The sequence below is a fragment of the Onychostruthus taczanowskii genome, unplaced genomic scaffold, assembly GCF_017590055.1.
Source record: "Onychostruthus taczanowskii isolate IOZ18803 unplaced genomic scaffold, ASM1759005v1 scaffold4, whole genome shotgun sequence".
Lineage (NCBI taxonomy): Eukaryota > Metazoa > Chordata > Aves > Passeriformes > Passeridae > Onychostruthus > Onychostruthus taczanowskii.
In genome coordinates this window covers 18,353,937-18,375,789 of record NW_024501459.1, presented here as the reverse complement: position 1 = coordinate 18,375,789, position 21,853 = coordinate 18,353,937, and the positions used below count along the sequence as shown (strand labels likewise).

General features: G+C 36.6%; 1 protein-coding gene across 1 annotated transcript in view; it reads left to right on the top strand.

Annotated features, from left to right (window-relative positions):
• TRIQK (triple QxxK/R motif containing) overlaps positions 1-19,105 on the top strand; it is a 53,866-nt gene extending 34,761 nt beyond the window's left edge. Inside the window, exons 3-4 of the mRNA XM_041412890.1 lie at positions 8,444-8,529; positions 18,454-19,105. Coding sequence (XP_041268824.1) covers positions 8,444-8,529; positions 18,454-18,567 — 200 coding nt within the window. The 3' untranslated portion in view covers positions 18,568-19,105. The remainder of the gene's footprint in view (positions 1-8,443; positions 8,530-18,453) is intronic.
• The last annotated feature ends 2,748 nt before the right edge of the window (positions 19,106-21,853 follow it).

Genomic DNA, 21,853 nt, shown 5'->3' with positions numbered 1-21,853 from the left:
TAATTACCTGATTTATTGTTTTTATTTGTTGTTCTGTACATTATTAATAATTGGTTTCCTGAATTTATTTTCTTAAATAGTTATATAGATTTTTTAAATATTCCTTAAGTATCAGAAAAGGTGCTAATTTAAATATGTTCTTAATTACTTCTTACAATCAAAGTATGGCTAATATGAATTTTAAATGTAAATAATTTTTTTAAATGAAACACTGCTTTTCATGGCATCTCATAGAAAATTTGAGGGATTTTCTGCTTCCAGTCAGAATATTATATTTAACAAATATTACCAGGCTTGTGGTTTGGAATCAGGGAAAGATAGCAATAATTAAATGGGTATATTTTGATGTACTTAAGAATGCATTATATTTTGGAGTTTTTAAATCTTGCATGCAGCATAAAATGAAGTTATTCATTTTAATGTGTCCTTCTTGTTGGCTTAAAGCTGAAATATAGTTGCTTGAAAATTAATTTACCCCTCATGAATGACTGGTTGGATTATCTTTGTAGCATTAAATGTCAACCCTGAGCTCAGAGCACATTGTGTCTACGGTAAAAAGTTGTCCCTGAGCACTTAATGTTGTGTTAAATGATGATGTGTCCTTTGCAAATGTACTATTAGTGTCAAGCTGTTCCTTCTCTCAAGATTGAAAAATGGTCAGTGATTTGAGCTGCCATTAAACCTGAATAAAATAGAGAGGCTATGGGGGGTTTTCATGCCTTTTCTCAGTACAGACACACTCTTGTGTAGGTATAAGACATATAAAAATCTTTCTGTTAACCTAAGATGCCAAAAACTCCCTTTGGAATCACAGCAATTAAAAAGAAGAAAATCTCACTTCTGCTTCTCAGGAAAAGAATAGTAATTGAATTTATCTGTGTGACACTCATAACATAAAACACAATATTAAGTACTTGAGATCTTGATCTTGTTTCCATAGATGTGAGCTAGGGCTATGTTGCCAATTCTCAGAGATTATAAAACTGTTACTGCTGTGTGGTTTGCCAAGTGATTTTTACTGAAGTTAGGCTTGAAATTCCCATGGAATCTTGTTTTTCTTAGGTTCCTCAACACTCAAAATAAATAGCTATTTTCAGAATGAAGCAGGCATATTGAAGATGTGTTCTGTGAGAGCAGAGTTTCACAGTGTTTCACTGGGTTGAAATAAATTCTATTATTCAGTGAGTACACAATGACTGTATTAAAATCTCTCAAAGATCATAGAATTAAATAGTTGTTCATGCACTTTAGGAGGCAGGTGTGTAGGTACTTCAGTGGTTTTCGATGGTGTTACAAAGCACTTTAGAAAATGCTTCTTTCCCCATGCCAGACACCTAACTTTTTGGCATTTAGAACGGCACTTAAAGAAAAATTGTACTGCTATGTATGAGATGATAAAGCTCAGTTTTGAGCTCATACTTGGTTTTTCTTACATTCCAGGGCATGTAAGAAAATAAATGCTTGCCTTTACTCCTACTAAAAAACAAACTACTCTGAAGTTAGGGAATTGGTGGTAGTGCAAACTGATTTGAACCTTTTAGTCCATTGACTTGCTGTTTGCAGACCCTACTGAATTCCTTTGGGGCACTTTAGTTCCATTGCAATGGTGGCATTAAGGTACTTCGGGCAATGTAATTTTATGACTAAATTCTCTCTCAGCTGTCAGCCATTTCGCTGGTTCCATAGGAGTGATTCCCTGATAGTTGAAAAAGGCAAGGGCCATGCACATGCAGAAGAAAACAAGGACATGGACATACTAGAGTGAGTCCAGTGAAGGGTCAGGATGTCCATCTGGAGTACAAGAAGAGGCTGAGAGAGCTATCTTTACAGATTTAAGAAGAGAAAGCTCAGCTGAGATGTTACTGCTGTCTACAAATACTTAATAGGAGGCTACAGGCAAGGTGAAGCCTAACTTTTCTCAAAGGTGCACAATGGTAGGACAAAAGGTAAGTTAGAATATGAATATTCTTGGTAGTTAGGTGAAAAATATTTTTACTAGAGGGATGACGAAATGTTGGGAAGAGTTTCTGAGGGAGTTTCCTTTGTAAATACTAAAAACTCAGCTGGATAAGCTCAGCTAGACTTGCTCCCAGAATCACTGGAGTTGACTTTCTGGGTGAATACAGTTTAAAAACTGGTTCTGTTCTGAGCAGAGGGATGGATCATATGACCCCAGGAATGTCTTCTATCCCCTATCCCCTGAGACTGTAGCTTAAAGCAGGGCCATAGCTGGTACATGGGAGCAGTTCTGAAGAAGCAGTGTGCTAATTGTGGTGCAGAGTGCAGTGGCTCTGTAGCACAGGCATAGCTAACTGGCTTGGGAACCAGCACGTCATGGCTGGGCAGGGATGGAATTCAGGCTGTGGTTTTCAATGCAATTCACAGTCCCTTCGTGGATCTGTGATTTTCTCTCTGTAGTACTAATAATGCCTGACTTGGGTTCTGAACGTCTCTAGTTGTTCTTGACAGTGAAACAGGCAGCATCAGGGAGCTCTTTAGGTTGTGCTAGGCTGCTGTCACTCACTCTTCAGAGAAGTCTCTCTGTGGGAGGTAAAGAGAGACCTAGACTAGCAATCACCTAAAACTGAACTCAGGTGTAATGGGTATGTGATCTTCTGTGTCTTGCATATAGGGAGGTTGTGGAGGATGGCATGACTGAACCTGCCTCCATCCTCAGCCTTTGTCCATGCTAATGAGATCTAATTCTCCCTTACCCCTGTTACTGCAGATAAAAGGACAGGATGCTTGAAGTCAGACTGTGGAAACCCTGAGAAGACCAGAAGTCCATTTTCTTGTTCTGTTTATTCTGTGGAGTTTTGTGGAGGTTCCTGAAACCTTCATTAATTCCTATCAATAATCATGATAAACCAGTTGATTTCAGCTTAACTAGGTGTGTGATTTCACACTTGCAGTTTGTCAGTAAATCTTGTCACAATCTGTCTCTAGTTTCTAATTAGATATGTATGTGTTTTAGTATGGTTTTCAATATCAGTTACAGTAAGGTACTTTAGTTAAACTGCTACTGGTAACTAAAATTTACCCTCTAGTTGTAGTTTTATTGATCCTTAAGCAGTACTTTAACGTGAAATGGATTGCTAATGTATGGAAAACATCTTACTAATGTTTTTAGTATGACTGTAATACCAGCACAGAAAGATTCGGGACAGCAGTTTGTTGGTTGTTACAAATTATACTGAAAGTATTGAAAGGAATTTTAAATCTGTAGCGTGATTAAAAAATGTAACTATCTGTCAGGTTTTTTGGCATGCTGTAAATAACTCATCTTCAAATTATTTGTCTGAGTAATTAAATTTAGATTGCACATTTCTAATTTCAAATATTTTGACTCTTATCTATTTGGTTTTCCATTGTGGCTTAATTGATGTGGTCTATATAAACGGACAATAAATTTATATACCTTTGTTATAAAGATCAGTCAGTGAATGGAACTTGGTATTCATCCCAGACAGAATTATGATTGAATGTATTTGCAAGATTAAAGCACTGAATTTACTTCTTTCTAATTAAAGGCAATTAAAGATTTGCAGACACAAATAAAAGACAATGAATTGAGGAATAAGTGTAGAAGCAAGTCCATTTGCAGGTGAAAAGAAGTGCCTTTGAAGCAGAACCAGCTGTATTTTCATTGAAAGAATAACAGTTTAGGAAGCTTTTCTGCATGTGCTTGCTTGATAGCATAATGTACTCATAAGCAGCTTACGCAGTACAGTATTCAGAAAATAGCAGTGCATTAATTTTTAAAGTAGCAAATGCAGGCGAAGAGCAATGCTGCCACATGATGATAATGAAGGTGGATATTGTAAAGTCTGCTGAGAGAAAAGAAAGCAGGGAGCTCGTGAAATGTGAACATTTATAAAACAATAACTAGATATTCATATGATAATAAGCTTGGACAGCAGCATCAACAAAGGCCAAAGATGCAGTCCTGTTTCTGCTTAAGCCTGATGAATTGAAAAGCAGAGAGGCACTCTTTAGTCTGTTATTCAATTCCAGTAATGAGCTATTGTTAGAATGAGAGAGTAAATATCTAGAAGGGTTGGAAATACTTTTTTTTTTTTTTTTTTTGGTGAAGTTATTCTGTAGATTTTTTCAGGTTGTGTCTTAAACAGCAGCATCTTTAAACACAATCCTAAAAGTAGTCAGTTTTCTGTAATACAGTGCTCAACATCCTGCATTCTCGGTCGCACATATAAAGGACCTTGGTATGTATGCAAGGGTACAGTGTTGTGCAAACTACCTGGCAGTGTCACAGTATTTCTGTAGACTAAAAAAAAAAAAAATTAATCCAGAACTTAAATGAACTTGCCTTTTACTTTGTTTTTTGGCATTTATCATCATGTCATTGGAGGTTTTAATTAAAAAGAATACTGAATATACAAGATCAGGCCATCTCTAATATGTTATTAAAATTACTGAATAGAAGATGTATGGGATCTCAATTTTCCTTGTAAGCAGAGGTAAATAAAAAAATCTTGTAAAATTCATAGATTTTTATTCCTAGTTACATGAAGAGAAACAAACTCACTTTGCAGAGTGTGTGAATCTCTAATATCCACTCTGAAGGAGGCACCCTTTCTCATTTTTCCCAATATAGCTGTTTTAGTAGCTAAAAAGCTCGCTTATCTTCACCCTGTTCTAATCCTACGGCTAGTAAAATGGTCTTCATTTCTATCCCAGGGAAGTTTTCCAAACAGGATCTGTAAACATGGCTCAGCTTAGTTCAGGTGCTACTGAGGTCACTTTGCCACCAAAGGAGTGGAAAAGAAGGATGGAAGGAAGAGAGGAGGTGCCAGGCAATCTCTGTAGATTCTCTGACAGGCAAAGGCTATTTCATGCACTGGATGGGAAGGTGGATGATCTTTGGAGGCACTGTCAGGAAGTAGGACAAGTAGAGAGCTGTAGTCAGTAAAAATAGTTGCCTTATCATGGAGTACTTTAAATCTTTGGCCTTAAAAATGGAATGGAAGTGATGGGCCTGAAAGAGTAAAGAAGTAGTGCATTTGTTTTAAAATAAATAAATAAATAGCAGTAGTTGTAAAAAAAGTTTCAGGAAGCTGGCACTAGAGTTTAGAGTTTGAGGGAAGAGATGACAAATTGATAACAATAATGACTAGTCAAAGAGATGAGGATTATGTTTAATAGAAAAAGTAAGATTTGGTCTGGAAATCTTCTAGTGGTATCTTTTTGGCTTCTTCTTGCCTTCATATATTCCATCAGGAAAACTTGGTGTATCAGATAGGCATTGGATAAAGCAGACAAATGAAGCTTTGTCTGATGAGTCTGTCTCAACTGGCTTTGATGATCACTTCCTGAGAAGAAGAAATAGCTTAAACTGATGACTCTGACAGATAAATGTACCAGACAGCTTGCAGGGTAAGTGAGATAAAACTAGAAGACATTGAGAGTGTGAATATACTTATCCCAACTGGTTGAATTTGCAAGCCCAAAAGAAGGGAGGCTGTAGGGGCCTGTATTACATTTTTCTGCTTGTTTTCCAGGTGGTAATGATCAGTATTCACATGACAGGATTTTTGCATTTCATTGTTCTTTGTAGTCCTGTAATGCAGATGTCTTTCCCAAGGCCTCAGAAAGTTCACATGTTTTAAGAGTCTTTTTAGTACGATTGCTGAATCTGGTTTTCATTACAAAGAAGTCCACAGATGCCCTTTTTTAAACTTTTGCACTTGATGGACTCAGACGGTTTCCCTACCGTATTTTTTTCCTTTTGGCTATTACATTTAGCAAGGAGAGTGGTAAATTAATAGCAGGTGCATGGATTTGGAGAACTACCAGTTCTAGAGTCATCACTGAAATAGCCTGGTTGTTATAGGAGGGTTAGTTGTTCATATCAGACTTAATATAAATGTGGAAGTATGCTCTAGATAAGTAGATCCAGTCTTAGCTGTAGCCGTGATACTGGAATAAAGAGTAGCAGGGCGCCAAGGGAAAGAGCACCAGTAAGCTTTCTCACTTGGATGAGTAAACATGGTTCTGCCCATACATGTATTTCACAGACTGGGTCTTCTATGCAATATTTGCCCCTGCTCATGTCACCTTCACATTTGAGCTGTGGAGAAGAAGAGGGAGAATTGGCAATGGGAGGAAAGGGAGGTGGGTTTTACTGGCTGACTTGTGTCCCATTCCTAGTAGACCTTACCAGGCTTTCTAGTTTTCATTATCTAATGCTGTTGCATCACTGGAAGGGAAATTTCTGACTGTCTTGTTTCATTTAGCTCTGATGGAAAAGCAGCAAACCTGAATTATGAGAACTGAGATTTAACTTAGTGCTTGTCAGTTATATAGTTCTAAATGAAGATATTTTTCATACTTAAAACATTTCAGATTGATACATTTCTATAGTTTGTTCACAAGTAAGTAAGAACAGCTGCATCACTTATGAAAGTTGGCTCGCAACAAACAAACAAAAAAATTCAAGGCTGGGGTGTGTCTATGCCAAATTTCAGCCTGGAATGTATTTTTATGAGTAATGAACTCCTGCCATTTGTAATGGAAATTCAGAAAGATCTTTTAACTATTTCATGGCAAAAGTATGCATGTGAGACTTCAGGGAGAAGAAACACATTCTGGCTGATGTCATCTCATGACTTAGCCATTTTTGTGGTTTCTGCAAGTCTTTCTCCAGCTGTTCTAAAAAATTACTGTACTCTCTGATGCATCCTACTATCAGATATTACTGACTTCTGAAAAATAGTGCTGCAGTGGTCCTGTCCTGCTAATAAGATCTATTGACTGGATGAATATATTGGAGCCTCTGACATAAATCATCTTTCTGTCATCCTTTCTTCACTCTGTCTTCTGAGTTTCCTTGGATATATGCTGCCTTTTTTTTTTTTTTTATTCTTAATACATATGGTTTCAGTTATTTTTCCATTTGTTATTGAGTATTTTTAAGTTATTTCAAGTCTTTCATGAATAATATCTGACCAAAGAATAGTATGGAGACTTTCCCAATATATAATCCATAGAACTGAGGAGAGATTATATAATGAAAGCAAATTTGTGATGCAAGTTCAGCATTCATGTTATGCTACACAGGCAATCTCTGTATTGAGTATGAGCAGGGTGATACAAGGAGCAGACAAAGTCAGAAATGGGTTTCCATGAATCCAATGTATTACTGGAAAGAGATATTCACATTTCAGAATTTCATCACTACACAGTAATATCCCAGTTTTCAAGGTAGCCATAAAATGAGAAGTTTGCATTGTTGATTATGAATGTAAAATCACATCTGCTTGGATAAACAGGATTTTGTATACAAAACCACTGGATAAAGTTTTAGAGGAAAAGTTAAACTATTTGACTGTAACATCAATGAAAGCTAATATACAAATAGGTAAACTTAGTGATTTAAAATAGGCCAAACACTCTGCTTTAAGCATTATAGTTTAGCTTTGGAATTAGGCCTAAAGAAAAAAAAGATATGTATGCATTAGGAGGGAAAAAATAAAAAGGACTGTTTTAAAAAGCCAAAGCAGTTGTACTGAGGCTGTATCCCTCTGAGCAGTTTCTTCACAGATTCTTCGTTTTCTTCTCCTTTTGTGACTATCTGTACTTCTGTTAACTGAAAGAAGCTGTGGTTAGTAGTTCATAATACAACAGTAACAGGCCTTTCAGACAGCAGAAATATCCCTGAGAGATGTCAGGTGTTTTATGCTCGTTAATAAGTTGAGATAAATGATTTATACCATTTTTGCCATTTCTGAATGCTTACATGTCCTCCTCTGAACTCAGTTCATATGGAGTCAGTGTAATCAAGCCCTGGGCTGCACTGTTTGTGGCTGCAAGAGATAGCTCCTGTAACTTGTAGAAAGTTAATCTAGAAGATTTTGTGTAACGTGTTTCTACAAGCAGATGGTGTTAAGCAATGATTTTATTAGCATTTACTTAGACTGTCTCCATATCTCTGACTTCTGATGCCTGCAAATAATGTTCCAGTTCAGAATTACAAACCTTTACATTCAACAGAATGTCTTGTCTTGCACATTTATATGTGCATTAGAGATGACTAGGCAAGAAAAATTCTAATGGAAATTTTTGTTTTGATTTCAATGAGAGGGACAAACATAATCTACCTTTAATCTACTTATTTGCTGACTGATTCCTATGGACCAATTTATTAAACATTGTACTAGTGGATATCTATCCATAGATGTATTTTGATGTCACTCTGGAGTAACAGGTTCTACACTGATTTGTCAGATCTTGTTTCTGTCACTGTCTGTGTTAAGCATGGTTGTTCCACACATTGAATCCCTGTGTGACAGAGTAGCTGTTGTTTGAAATGCTGGACTGTGGGATGTTTTTAATATGTTGAATCTGACTTTTCAACTGAAACAAATGCTCACATTCTTTGTATTATTTTTATGTTGTTTTCATTGAATATGCTTTTTTACTCTAGGGAAACAAGATTATAAGAAAACCAGGCCTATGTTAAGAGCTACAAGATTAAAAGCAGAGGCCAAGAAAACTGCACTAGGCGTAAAGGTAGAGATTTCTTTGATAGCTCAAACCACCTTTGTGTTTGTTTCTTTTCCCCATAGATGTACTGTGTGAATATTGATTTCTGAGAGATATTGTTTATGACACTTCTAAATCTAAGTAGAATGCTAGAATCTAAAATATTTATGATTAACTGCTTTTACTTAACCCTAAAATGACTTGAATGTTTGTAGTGCTGAAAGATTTTAGGTAGTCTATGTCCTTGTTATGATGCATGCTTACTTTAAGGTTTAAAGTACTGTGTGCTCAGAAAACTGATGGTTTTAGGGAGCCTGTCTACACACAGAACAAATTCTTTAACTATTTCATATAGTTAGACAAATTACAATAAACATTTCTCATGTTCCTCTTCTCATCCTCTACCAGTAGTAATTTAAAGACTGGGTTTGTTAAGTATTGTTAATTCTCAGCATTATTGTCTCAGTTTGCATCCTTGTGTACTGCTTCTGACTTGCAAAAAGAAGGCTTAACTAACAGCAAAGGAAAGCATATGGAAAAGTACTAAACTTTATTTTGAAAATGTTCCCTTTTCAGGCAGGTATGAAGTATAACAATTATTTTAGATCACAGCTGTGAATATGAGCAAGGAGGACAATTGGAAATATTCTTGGTTATCTACTACCTGGTGTGTCATCAAAACAGGATCTATCTGAACACACATTATTTATGTTGCCTCCAGTATTTTTTCCTCAAATTTATTTTTTTTAATCTAACTGATACACTATTAACAGCAAGAGTAAAACCTGAGGACAATAAAAAAGTAGATCCATTACCTGAGTATTCTAGTAAAAGAAACTTCAGAAATGTTAAAAGGAGAACATTTTCTTGTTGCTGGCAGATGAGAAATCAATTTTTTCAAGTTATAGCTTATAGCAAATGCCAAGGTATTACTACCAAGCTGTAACATCTGTTAGGCTGCCAGATGATGTATTTGGTTGTCTTCCAGAATTTGCTATTATAATCACGAAACAGTGCTTTCTTTTTGCTCCTGATTGCTGATCTCGATCAAGCATTACCGTGTGATGCAGTATGTTTTCACAACATAATCTCCTCAGTTAGTGCTGTGTGTCAGGTTTTAATGAGAAAAAGTAGATTGCCTTTTTTGTTTAAAGGATAAATTATTAACCTTTTGAGTTCCTTTTCCTTCTTTTCTTATTAAATTTTCCTTTTTGTTTTCATTTTTCTCTCAATGGCGTGACCTTTTAAAAGTGATGTTCTACTTGGAGGCTTAGTGTACAGCCTAATTCTTTTAAAATGAACATGTTTTTGCATGTCTTTCACAAGTGAGAAGAGTATGAGATTTAGTCCTTCAAAACCTGTTTCATTTCCTTGTTTTCTTAAGTAATTATTTCCTAAAAATGAGGGTGAATGGGAAAGCATAAGTGTAATCGTATATGTAATGAAGAATTGAGTATTAGTGAATAAAGGACTTTTGCCATCAAGGTGCACATGTGCTCTCCAGGTCCTGAATGTGTGTGTTTGTGTTTCTGGGGTTCTGCTAGTTGTACTGTGTGATGTCTCAGGTTTACAATTCTGCTTTTGCCTTAAAAAAAAAAAAAATAATTCTTTCAAATATCTTCTTCTGGCTCTAATATGTTTTTGTGCTTCTGGACCTTAAAAAAAAATCTGGATCATCCCCAAATAGATCACAGTCATTTATTTTGCTTCCAAATTGCTGAGAAAAGCTGACAGAGCTGAAGCAAAAAAGAAGGCAAGTTGGGCACCTTTCTCTTTGGGGATTTGCTTGTAGGGGAAGGAAGGCAGGGCTTTTAAATGCATGCTTTTCGCTGAGCCTGCTTAATGCCAACAACCTCAGGCTTAGTAAATGTTACAATACTTCTGCCAGAACCTGGGCAATTTCTGTAGAGTAAACTGTGCACTTCTGCTTACAGAACCCACAGTGCTCAGCATGGAAGCAAAGTGTATTTAATGTCTTGAGGTAAAGGTGCACCTTTCCTACCTCACAGTGACAGCTCTTCACCCTGCTCAATCCCTCCAGGAGCAGAACTTCACCATGGGCAGTAGATGGTTCTGAAGTGTCTGTAGGGAAATCTCCTTCCTTACCCCTGGAGAGGCTGCTTAGTTGTGAAGCCCCATAACCTATATCCCTCTCTTGAGCACGTCTTGTTTTGCTCAGTCTGGCGTTAAGATGCTCCAGCTGTCAAGTGCCACCTTTTTACATCCATCCTCCACAACTATCCTAAATCCTCCTCTGTTGTGGTCTGGGTAATTTTTGAAATAATTCTTGACAACTTGTTTGGTGTGACAGCACCTGGCAGGACAGAAGAGAACGCAATTTGTTCTTCAGATCCATGACCAGTTGTCTCAATGCCCTGAGGTCCCCCTTCATCATCCTTAGTCTTGTTGCGACTTTGTATGTGTCCACCTAGAAAACCAGTGGGCAATAGTCAGTGGGCCATGCCAAGCTGGGAAGTTTGTTGGTGATTTCCCCACGGCTCACACACCTCCCTATAGGCTGGGTCCAGTTGGCATATTGGGCCCTCCATTCCTCTCAAAAGGGAGTTCACCAATGTACCAATATTACCCTTATGTTTTTCTTAATTGAGGAGGTTTTGATATGCAGGGTAGGTTGTCCTGCCCTAGGCAACCCCTCTAACCTGGATGGATCCTCATTCACATTCTCATCTCCCTGGTCTTCAGATTCCAGGGCCTCATATCTGTTGTTTAAGGGCACCTGGAGAGGTGAGGGTAGGTCAGCAGGGAATTCACCTGCCAGCCCAAGCAGAAACCCATTTCCACTCCCCACTGTCTCTTAAGAACTCCTTCTTTTCCCTGGGAGGAGTAATGGTAATAAGCAACATGATTCATCTTCCAAAGGCTGGGATGTTAGTATTTTTTTTTATTTTGTAGGCCCTAATTCTGTGTTGTAGCAATTGATTAACTTAAATCTGTGTTGAGAGAAAAAAAAATCATATAACTACAATGCAATGTAATAAATAGGCACTTTAAATAGAAATGTCCAAAGTTCTTGTAAATCTTTGAGAAGAAATCAGACACATGTGTGTGTTTCAAATGTACTTTGGTTTTATATGTATCTATTCAGTACATGATGCAGTATGCAGCATTTCAAAATAATCTAAAAAGCTAAGTTGAAGCTAATAAAAATATTGTAGAGGAAGGATAAATGTAAAAGTATAAACTCTCTGGGAAAGGGGAATATGTTTGTAGTTCTGTGAAATACATACACACAATAAGCTAACACAATAAGCACCATACAGCCACTTAAAACAATAGGCTTTTTTATGTCATTGATAACTCTAGGGTTGTTTTGCATTAGTGTCCTGAAGAAATTACGTGCCTGGCTGTAAACTAAGACTTAGTGTAGTATTTAGGGCAGAAAAAAAAGGACTAGAAATTAGTGAAGGGATTTTAGTCCTTAATTTTTACAAGGATAATGAAATTCAACTGTTGTGTATTTCACCATGAGAACTGACAACATTAGCTTAAGAAAAGGCCCTATAAATGACATAAAACTTTTGAGAACCAATCCCCTGGAGATTCTTCACATTTCATCGCTGGCATACTAATTAGCTTGTCTTGTCAAACTTTGATTGCCTTGTCATTTTAATGCAAGGTTTAAAGTAACAAAGTTTCTTTCAGTCACTGGCATTTAGTAGTTTTTAATTTCCCCAATGAGGAATTTTTATCTGTGTTGATAATGTCAGAGAAGCAGCTGAGCACTAATAACTATCCAAAGTTAGTTCAAGCAGGGTGACCATGCTAGTACTTGGTGTGTCGTATTTGCTCTTTAAACATGTTTAAAGATTAAATATTGTAGCAGAGCTATTGTACTGGCTCTGTTTGTATATGTGACACTAATGTAGACAGTGCCAAAATACATTGTGTCTCTTGGAAAAGCAGGACGCAGTCTCAAGAAACAGCTCCAAGAGAAAGCAATGTGCTATATGTCTCCTGGTGTTCAGATAAGAAAAAATCCTTTGTAGCAGTACCAAAAAGGGAGCTCTGAACTTTCTCTGGGTCATTTTGTTGGCCTTCTGTATGGGGCTTGTGCTGCTGGAAGCCCAGCTGTTCATCCTTACCAAGTAGAGCAGGAAGGCCTTTCCACCGCTGGTGCTAGCTCTGCTCTCATTGGGTGAGGAAAACATGCCAGCAGGAGGGTGACAAGCAGAAAATGGTTTGAAAAGTGTGGAAGCGTGGCCCCCAGATTGCTGGAGTTTGGTATGCAGAGACCAAAAGTTATGGGAGCTCTTGGGGAAAGATTTTTTTCACAGGCTGCAAGAACAAATTAGTAATCCATGGGACAAGTGATGAAGCTTTATCTCTTCTTGAAAGGTAGGCACAAATCGTAACAGTACTATTTGCAAAGTGCTTGCAAAGACATTACTGACTGCAGAATATCACTCCAGAGAGAATTATTAGCAACACAGTACATCGATGCAGCTAAGGAAAAAATGTTTCCTAAACAAAGTGAGAACTTACTGTCTGTCATTCTTTTGCATATCTGCTTAATCTGTTGTGTAGTTAGATACCTCACAATGGAGCATTCCTCTCATCTGGAACAAGTTAGATAGGAATAGATAACAACACTTCTGGTGTATTTTAGCAAGGAATATTCTCCAATTTCATGCTGTTCATAATCTGCTAAGTTAGTGAACTACATTTTTCAAGATACAGTTTCATAGCTTTGTAGAAATTAAGGCCACAAGAGACTATTAGATCATTTGATCTGCACTTCTATATGTTACAGATCATAAAATTTCATCCAAATACTTTCTGCAAAGTCCAAGCACTTTGTAATGGCCAAAATACTCGGTCTTCAAACGAACTTACGTGTCTCACAAAATGCAGAGCAGCTTAACGTGCCAGCAATGGATAAAGTATATTCCCACTTATCCCTGTAGTCAGGCTTTGATCCCTGACCTTGAAATGAAAGGGAGGGGAAACAACACATACAAAGAGAAGAACAAAATCAGATCCTTGCCTGACCTGAACACATAAGTGTTGTAATCATGGTGGTTTGAGATGTGAAGAAGATGCACCAAGCAAAATTTTAGGAGTATTTTCTGTACCATCTTTCTCAAACCTTCTTATGTCTCTATTGAGGACCAGTCTGTGGCACTTCAAAGAATAATCAGCTACAGCAAAACCTCAAATCCTAGAAATTAAATCAATACAGTTGGAGAAAAATGTCAGCATCAGAAAACTTGTGATGCTATATAAGAAAGTCTGAGCAGTTAAACATAGGGTGCTATTACTTGTAATAACTTGTGGAGTTCAGAATGTAGCACTGACCATGGAAGTAATCTGGGTTTTCTAGGGCCCTGAAGGAGAGGAGCAGCTAGGAGAGCTGAGTTTGCTGACTCTTGGCAGCCACATCCTTCTTTTCACACAAGCCAAATTTGAAGTATTCTTTCCAATTGCTAAATAAAAACATGCTTTTTTGAGAGAGATCAGATTATAAAGGACTCACAGGTATGAAAGTCCATATTTTCCTGAAGAATGCTCAATCATTCTTGCTCCTAAAAATTGGTATCTTAGTTAAAGGCTGAACTTATCTAACTGCAGCTGGGCCTTGAAAGTTTCTTGTAAACAGGATAAAGGGACCCCACACTGTGAAATGCTTTACTTAAATACAGGTGCATATAATTTTATGCTGTAACCAAACTACCTCTCATTCTTCTCTATGATAAAATAAATACCGGTCATCTCTCTGCTGGAAATCCCTCCACCTTTGTGCATCCAGAAATCACACTGGGGGATTAGTTACCCATCAAATCCAAAGACTTTCTTAGAGTCACAGTTTTTCAAGGCAGAAACTTTATAAGTACTCTACTTTATAAGTACTATATGCATCTTTGATACCTGTATATATTATTTTGCATGTAGCTGTTTTAAAATGAACAACCCTGTTGTTTTGTAGGCATATAGCCAGGTGTTTTCGATGACTCTCTAGTAGTACCTTGTTCTCATTATTTGAGACAACAATGGTTTTTCTTCCATCTGAAATTTTCACAGTAAAATATTGGAACCTAAAAAGTGTGGATAAAAGTTCATAAATTACTTTTGTTGCCTTCTGTTAGCTGTAGAATGTCCTGCATTAAGGAAGTAAACATTCATTTATAAATACAATTTTGTTGAAACTCAAAAACGTGATCGCAGTGAATATCCACCTAAAGTATTCAGTTAAAAACTATATGAGATAAAAAGATTGTCAATTCCTATATATTTATTTTTTACAGGTATACTTGGTCAGCATGATTTTCTTTTCATCTCTTTTCAGAAAGAGCTAGGGAGAATTTAGCAATTCAAATAGAGCAATTTGTGCTACTCTTTCACTTAGTTTTAAGCAGGTTTCAGGTAAAAAGGTTTGATCCTATTTGAAGGGCAATGTTTACATGTTTAAAAACATGTAAAACCCCCCTGACGTTTCCTGGAAGTATGATATTTCTCTATATGTGTAGGATATGAAGCTGCCATACACAGTGTCCAAATTTGTGTTATCATAGCTAACATTTTTTCCTCACCTCCACTCCTGATTAATCTTTTTTAAATCCCAGCTCTGCCACTTGGTCCATCAGGGTGAATTTGAGGACATAATCCAAGTATTTTGGCATGAGAGACATAAAACTGACAAAAAACGATAAGAGAATTAAATCTACATCATGCTGTAATGGTATGCGTTTCTTTTATGAAAAGTTTCTGGAAAACTTAACCAAACTGAAATCAGTAGGGTTCTACATAGGCTGTTCTACATGTAAGAGAATAAAATAGAAAATTCTGTTCCTTTTTACAGTCTTCTATGACTTTACTTTGGGATTTGAGAGTAGAAATGTTGTTTCCTAGTGTTCTGTACCATGATATAAAAGAAAAAAAAAAGGAGAAAAAGCCCTCTGATCATTTTAAGTTTATTTCTATAGAACTTTTTCTCTATTCTTTAATTATTCATAGTAAAATCCTTTGAGTAAATGGATTTTGCAGAGGATGATGGGGATGATCCATAAAGTGCAAGAGAAAGGGAGCTATATATGCCAAGCAGGGAGTATTTTAACATTTCATTTCTATGCATGGCTTAAAATACAAATAGCAAAGCCTGAAAAGTATAAAACAAATTAAAATGACAATATATATCTGTTGTTGCAAATACAGTACAGTGGTGCAGCATCTCATTTGCTATTTACCTTGCAAAATTTATGTTTATAAAAGTCCATAAACTGGATGCAATTCTTAAGAGACTGCATATCCCTAGCTGAGAGCCAGATGTCCTTTGTAAGGCCATTTATTTTATATTTTTGTTACTCTGCGTTTTTCAGTAACTCAGCACTAAGGTTCTTGCATAATTCTTGAACCTGGAGTTTTAGTAAGACTTTTCATTCCCAGGCATAATAAATACAGATCCACCCACACAGTTCCTAGTGGCTGTGCAAGAAAAATAGTATTGTTATCACAGTGTTACTCACTGTGAAACTTAGGCAGAGGAATTAAAGAACTGCTTCTGTCAAGCAGTTACTGGGCAGCCTGAGAATAAAACTCAAGATTTTCCCAATTTCACTTCCTTTGAAACAAATCTTTAATGCAAAGGTTCCTGAAAAGTTTGCTGCTGCTACTCAAAGCATTTCTTAAGGGAGACTGGGGAGAAGGGAGGGGAAAGGTAAACCTATTGTAAAGCAGAAAGCGTGGGAAGTGTGGCATCCAAACAAGGGAAAAACTTTTTAATACTGGAATGAATTTGCTCTCTGTGTCAAGTGTGAACGGTGCCTGCATTGTGCGGTTTTGTTGTCCACTCTCCTGAGCAGATGGAGCCTGCAGTTGTATGTCACTTGTTTATTACATCCTCTTAAGATTAGTAGCTGTGTGGCCAGATGGGTCTGGGTGCACAGCTGTGGATACAAGGAAATAAATGAAACCTGTCTGATGCTGCCATGCCCTTTTGTGAGATACTGACGTGTTGCAACTGCAACAAAGCAAAAATCACTTTCCTTTAATATATGAGTGAATTAAATGTACTTTTTTTTAAATCAAATCATGAAATCAGGAGGATGAAGTTCAGAGGATGGTACAATTCTAAGAGGAAAATGTAGTTGAAATCTGTAGCAAACAACCTCAGCAAATTTGCAGGAGCAATTTTAATGTGGTAAAACAAATTTAAAGTACATCTCAATCATCCATATAAAATAGAAAGCAAAGGTTTCTATAGAATAAAGAATATGCTCCTATAGAACATATGCCAACTAGGCAGTAGTATTTCAAAATTTATTAGATGGCATATGTTGAATTATTGATCCAACATTCTGATAAACTATATAATGCATTCATGTAAATGCAAATTAAATGCTGCTCTATAGAAGAATGCCAGATTATGGGCTAGACTTTTAAAAATGAAATGCACCGTTTTAACTCCTTCATGTCAGTGAACACAATGCTGGTCGCAAAGCCACCACCAACCTAGAGATGCTGGGTGGGATTAATCCCACAGTGCACACAAGAGGTACCATCTGCACTGCCTTCTAGTCTAAGGAGAGAAATGGTAATTTTTGGGAAGAATTCACCTGGCCTCTCTTAGAGGACACAAGATGGACAGATTCTGTCCTTGGACAGTAAAGGGTGTCTTCTTGTCTTGGTTCAGTGTAGGCATCTCTTTTCAGTCCCACTGACAGAGAAGGTTTGATGTGACATCTTCTGTACCAACTCAGATCAGTTATTAAAAAATCACTGAACTTTTTTCTTCTCTCATTTTCAATGTACATTGGGATTGTTCGGATGTAATTGTTTTATAGCTTAACATGAAGCTGAGAATTGGAGGTAAAGTTTTGCTTCTTTCCTTAGAGGGAAAGTGGGGTTTGGAGGTACAGACTAACCTTTGGAGCATCTTGAGTGCACAATTTTAAAAGTTCATCATGATGATCAGGAGTCAAGCAGTAGATGTTATCTATAAAGTCATACTTTCTGTGAGCTGAAGGGGCATAAGGATTTTTCTCAACTTTATCTTTCATCTTTCATTGTCTAGCAAAATGAGAGTCAACACTCAGGTGTTGGCTGTGCCTTTCTCATTTGTAAGTTTTTAGAAACTTAAAAATGAAAAATAACTGTGAATGAAATTAAAAGGAAAGAAATACAGGAAATAAAAGAAATATTAAGAGGATGATTGTACTATAATTGCATTTTTACAGAGTCCAGCCTTAAGATGATAGGCAGTCACATAATGAGTATAATGTCTAGTATAAAAACATTTTTCTGTTTCTGAAAGCTGCTATAAATCATGTATACTTTGGAAGTCTCTTTTATGTTAATTAAGGAAGATGCAGCAAGTTGCAATATTTTATGGGAAGGGAGGCAAGTGCAAATTGTTGTGCTTTTTGCCTTATTGCAGAGCTGAAGAAAGAAAAGTTTCATCCAATTCTGAGTAGTTCCATGTTGTACTGTATGCCAGGAGGTTGGGAGGTAGAGGTAGCAATTTTCATTGACTTCCACCATACTGTGTTTGCTTCATTAAAAAATTACAAATTTGTTGGCAAAAAGCAGTAACATATTGCTAGAAAACATCAAAATTCACAGTGTAATTTCATAACTTAAATTTGTGTTCAAAACTGTGGTTTGTGAATTCTGTCTTTTCCTTTAAAAAAGAAGGAATTGGATAATAAAAAGATATAAAGGTCCTATTTCTAGGTAAGACTAAAGATTTTTAAGCTAAATATTCTCTTTCTGATGTATATCAGACTCACCAAAATCTTCATTAAGTGAATGGATTCTACAACATTTGGAATGGTAACCACAATAGAGAAATCATTGAAGTATCAATGCCTTATGCAATTATACTGTGTCTGATGTTATTTTGATGTGCATTGTAGAAGGGAAATAATATTTATTCCTGATTAATCTGAAAATATGGTATTATTTCTAACAGGTTTTTGTTTTCTTTTATTTCTACAGGAAGTTGCCCTTGTCCTTGCAGCTATACTGGTATTCTTGTTGGCTTTCTATGCTTTTTTTTATCTTAATGTTTCCAATGAAGTTGACCTTGATCTGGACCCAGAAGAAAACTAGCAGATGCAATGAATCTGTCATCAAGATTTCTTTAGCTTCAACAAGACTGCATAGAAACACACGGTCCCTTCACTGTAAGACAGTCAACTATGCCATTTCTTGCAGTCCAAATTCATAAGAAAGTTTTGCAATACGTCAGTCACATTCCAGGTCTCCAAAAGAAGAACACTTATGCCTGGCCAAGTGTATTTGTCTAACACCAAAGCCAGGAGCAACAGTACAATACATGAAGTTTATTGTTTACATTATGTTTTTCTCAGGCAGAGAACTTTGATGTCAAAAGACAGGTGCTACTATTATCATGGGTATTGATGCTGACTTCACAGGAGTGTCTGCCTTGACCAAATTTAGGAATCAGAGCTTCTTAATAACCAAATTCGTTTCCTGTTCCTTTCTGAAAGAAAGCAGAAATACCAAGTAAAAAGTCTTTTCTTCATTTGTGTTTATAATATATCAAAACACCCTCATCCTTTCTCTCCCTTTTAATCTTCCTTGTGCATGCATGTGTGCGCATGCTTGAAGATGGAAGAAATGGTAGGAAAAGACTATCTTCTTACAAGCAGTCTGTCACCTTCTATATGGACTTAATTTTCTGTCATTCCAGATTCTGTGTGCCCATATATCTGCAGTAATCTTTTTCATTCTTTTGCCAACTGTTCAGCACACATGTGTTCTGTTAGAAATGGCACCTGGATGACAGAAGCTCTAACATTCACATATGCTTCTGAAACACAGTTCTTTGCCTCCTGTGCTGTCTGAACTAGTGTAAATATAAAGTTTAGTCAATGTTGGTTTTAATTAGTGTATTGGTCTACTATTAATATAAAGTCAAAATTGTGTTTTAATTATGCTCTTCCTGATGGTTTTGGTATCAACTTGCTCTACCTATTAGGGGCATGTTGTATAAAAACATTCCTTTCCAGTTATAGAATCATATTAGTCATCAAACTAATGTGAGAGACTGTAAGTAATAAGAAAACACTTTTTCTCCTGGCGTACTAATAACTGGTAAATCTTGGCTCCATTACATCCCTCAGTTCTTGCAAAGTACCTTTCAAATTAGGCACTGTAGGGTAGCATTTTTGTTCCTTTTGATAGCCAAAAGTCACTTGAAGAATTTGGTGTGTCAGAGCAGCTGCAGGGAGCTTTAAAATTCTGGTTTTATCCTGTTCTGCTTTGATTTTGGCATATAACTGAGCTTGTGGATGTAAAGACTCAGTTTTAATCCTCTTAAAAGTGTGGTCAGTCTTTCTCTGACTGAGATTCAGTTCTGATTCGGTTTGACATCAAGAACATAGAGCCGTTGTTGCTGAATGTCGCAAGGAAATTTAGGCAGACTGACTTTCAGAAAAGTTTTCGTAATTCTGAGCCTTTGTCATAAATTTCAGAGCTGAATGTTAGGTGTAATTGCAACTGAGGTATTTACTGTCTTGTTCCCGAGATGGCTGGCTAAGATTTCTTGTAGTTATTTTGAAGACAAAGGGATACAAATCACAGCAAATATTATAATGGAAAATATATTTCTTTTAAATTGACACAGTCCCATTATCACCACTTAAGAAACTTGGATCAATACAGTTAATTTTTAAACCATACAGTAACTATGACCATATACTTTATGAGTCTCTAAGGATCCACTTCATATGTGTCATAGTGTTCATTCACTTTATGCCATGCAAAACAAGAAGTCCAGAAATTCAGAGTACAACAGTCTTCCGAAAAGTATATGAAAGAGAAATGTATATATGCAAATATATCTCATTTTCTATGTATGACTCTTACAGACACAAAATCCTGACATTTATGTATGCATATGACTTACAGTCCGCTACTAGTTGCACACTTGACCAAGCACCTCGCAACATGTTGAATTTATGGTGAAGCATTATCTGACACATGGCCCAACTTCCAGTGGAGGGAAAAGCATATCACAAGCTGTCTCCTTTGATGTGACATGCCTTTCACTCCACCAGCATCCAACCACATGTCACATAAGGTTGCAGACCTCTCCTGTTGCTTTACATTAGCAGTTTTCATGTTCTATAACATGCTGGAAGGATTGCTTCCTTAATGTCACATGTATGGTCTGAGAAAGACTCCCTTCATGCAGGTCATCTCATAACCTGCTCTCTCTGTTCGTTGTGTTAAAAAGCAAGCAATTCTTACTGTCAAATTTATGAATAAGAAGTTCCTAGAACAGGAATATTCCATTTCCCATAACTGTAAATAAGACCAAATCTGAAGTGCATATATATGTGATTGTATCCGCTTCCCTGATGTGTGGCTTATGAGTCCATATTGCCCACAGTATGCCATTTGTCTGTTGGCTTTGTTTGGATTAGGTCTTTTCATTTGCATGAAAGATCACAGAATCATGAAATCATTGAATGGTTTGCATTAGAAAGGATGCAAATGATATCTATTTCCAACACCTCTCTCATGGGCAGAGGCACCTTCTACTAGAGCACATTGCTCAAAGCCCCGTCCTGCTGTCAAACACTTCCAGGGATGGGGCGTCCACAGCTTCCCTGGGCAACCTGTTCCAGCGCCTCACCACCCACAGAATGAATAATTTTTTCTCAATGTCTAATCTAAACTTTTAGTATGAATCAACTCTGTCTCGTGCTGTTACTACATGCTTTTGTAAAAAGTCAATCTTTTTGTAGGCTCCCTTCAGGTACTAGAAGGATATTCTCATGTGACAGGAAAATTTCTTTTTGCTTAGACCGGGTAGACTTCTGTTCAGTGTATGTAGAAATACGTGGTAAATGCTGCAGCAAATACACATCTTCTCTTATCAATACAATAATTCCTAATGGGACATGTGGTTTATTTTGCCCTTAATTATATCTGAGATTGAAATATGCCTTTTGGATTTTGGACCATCTATCTTTGTATGAGTTGCTCGGTGTCTATTTTATTAATAAATGATTTTTTTTCTATTTTGGTTCTCTTATTAGTGTTGAACACACTGATTTATGTATACATCTGAAAGGACATTAATCTAAACAGCAAAATGATCAAAAGTAAGCATTGATGTCAGTTTTAGAATATCTGGATAACTTTAGGCTGTTCTAGCCACTAAACTCATATAAAACTAAATGTGGCCTATGAATACTTAAAAGACAACGGAGAGAACTTCCTTTGGCATCCTACCCAATACTGATAGAGAGATCTCCTTCTGGAGTTTATCCATGCAGCTCTATCACTTGAGTTGTACGAGACTTTTTTATTATAAAATTTTATATGCTTGTTTCAAAGAAGGATTACTGATCAAATAATTTAC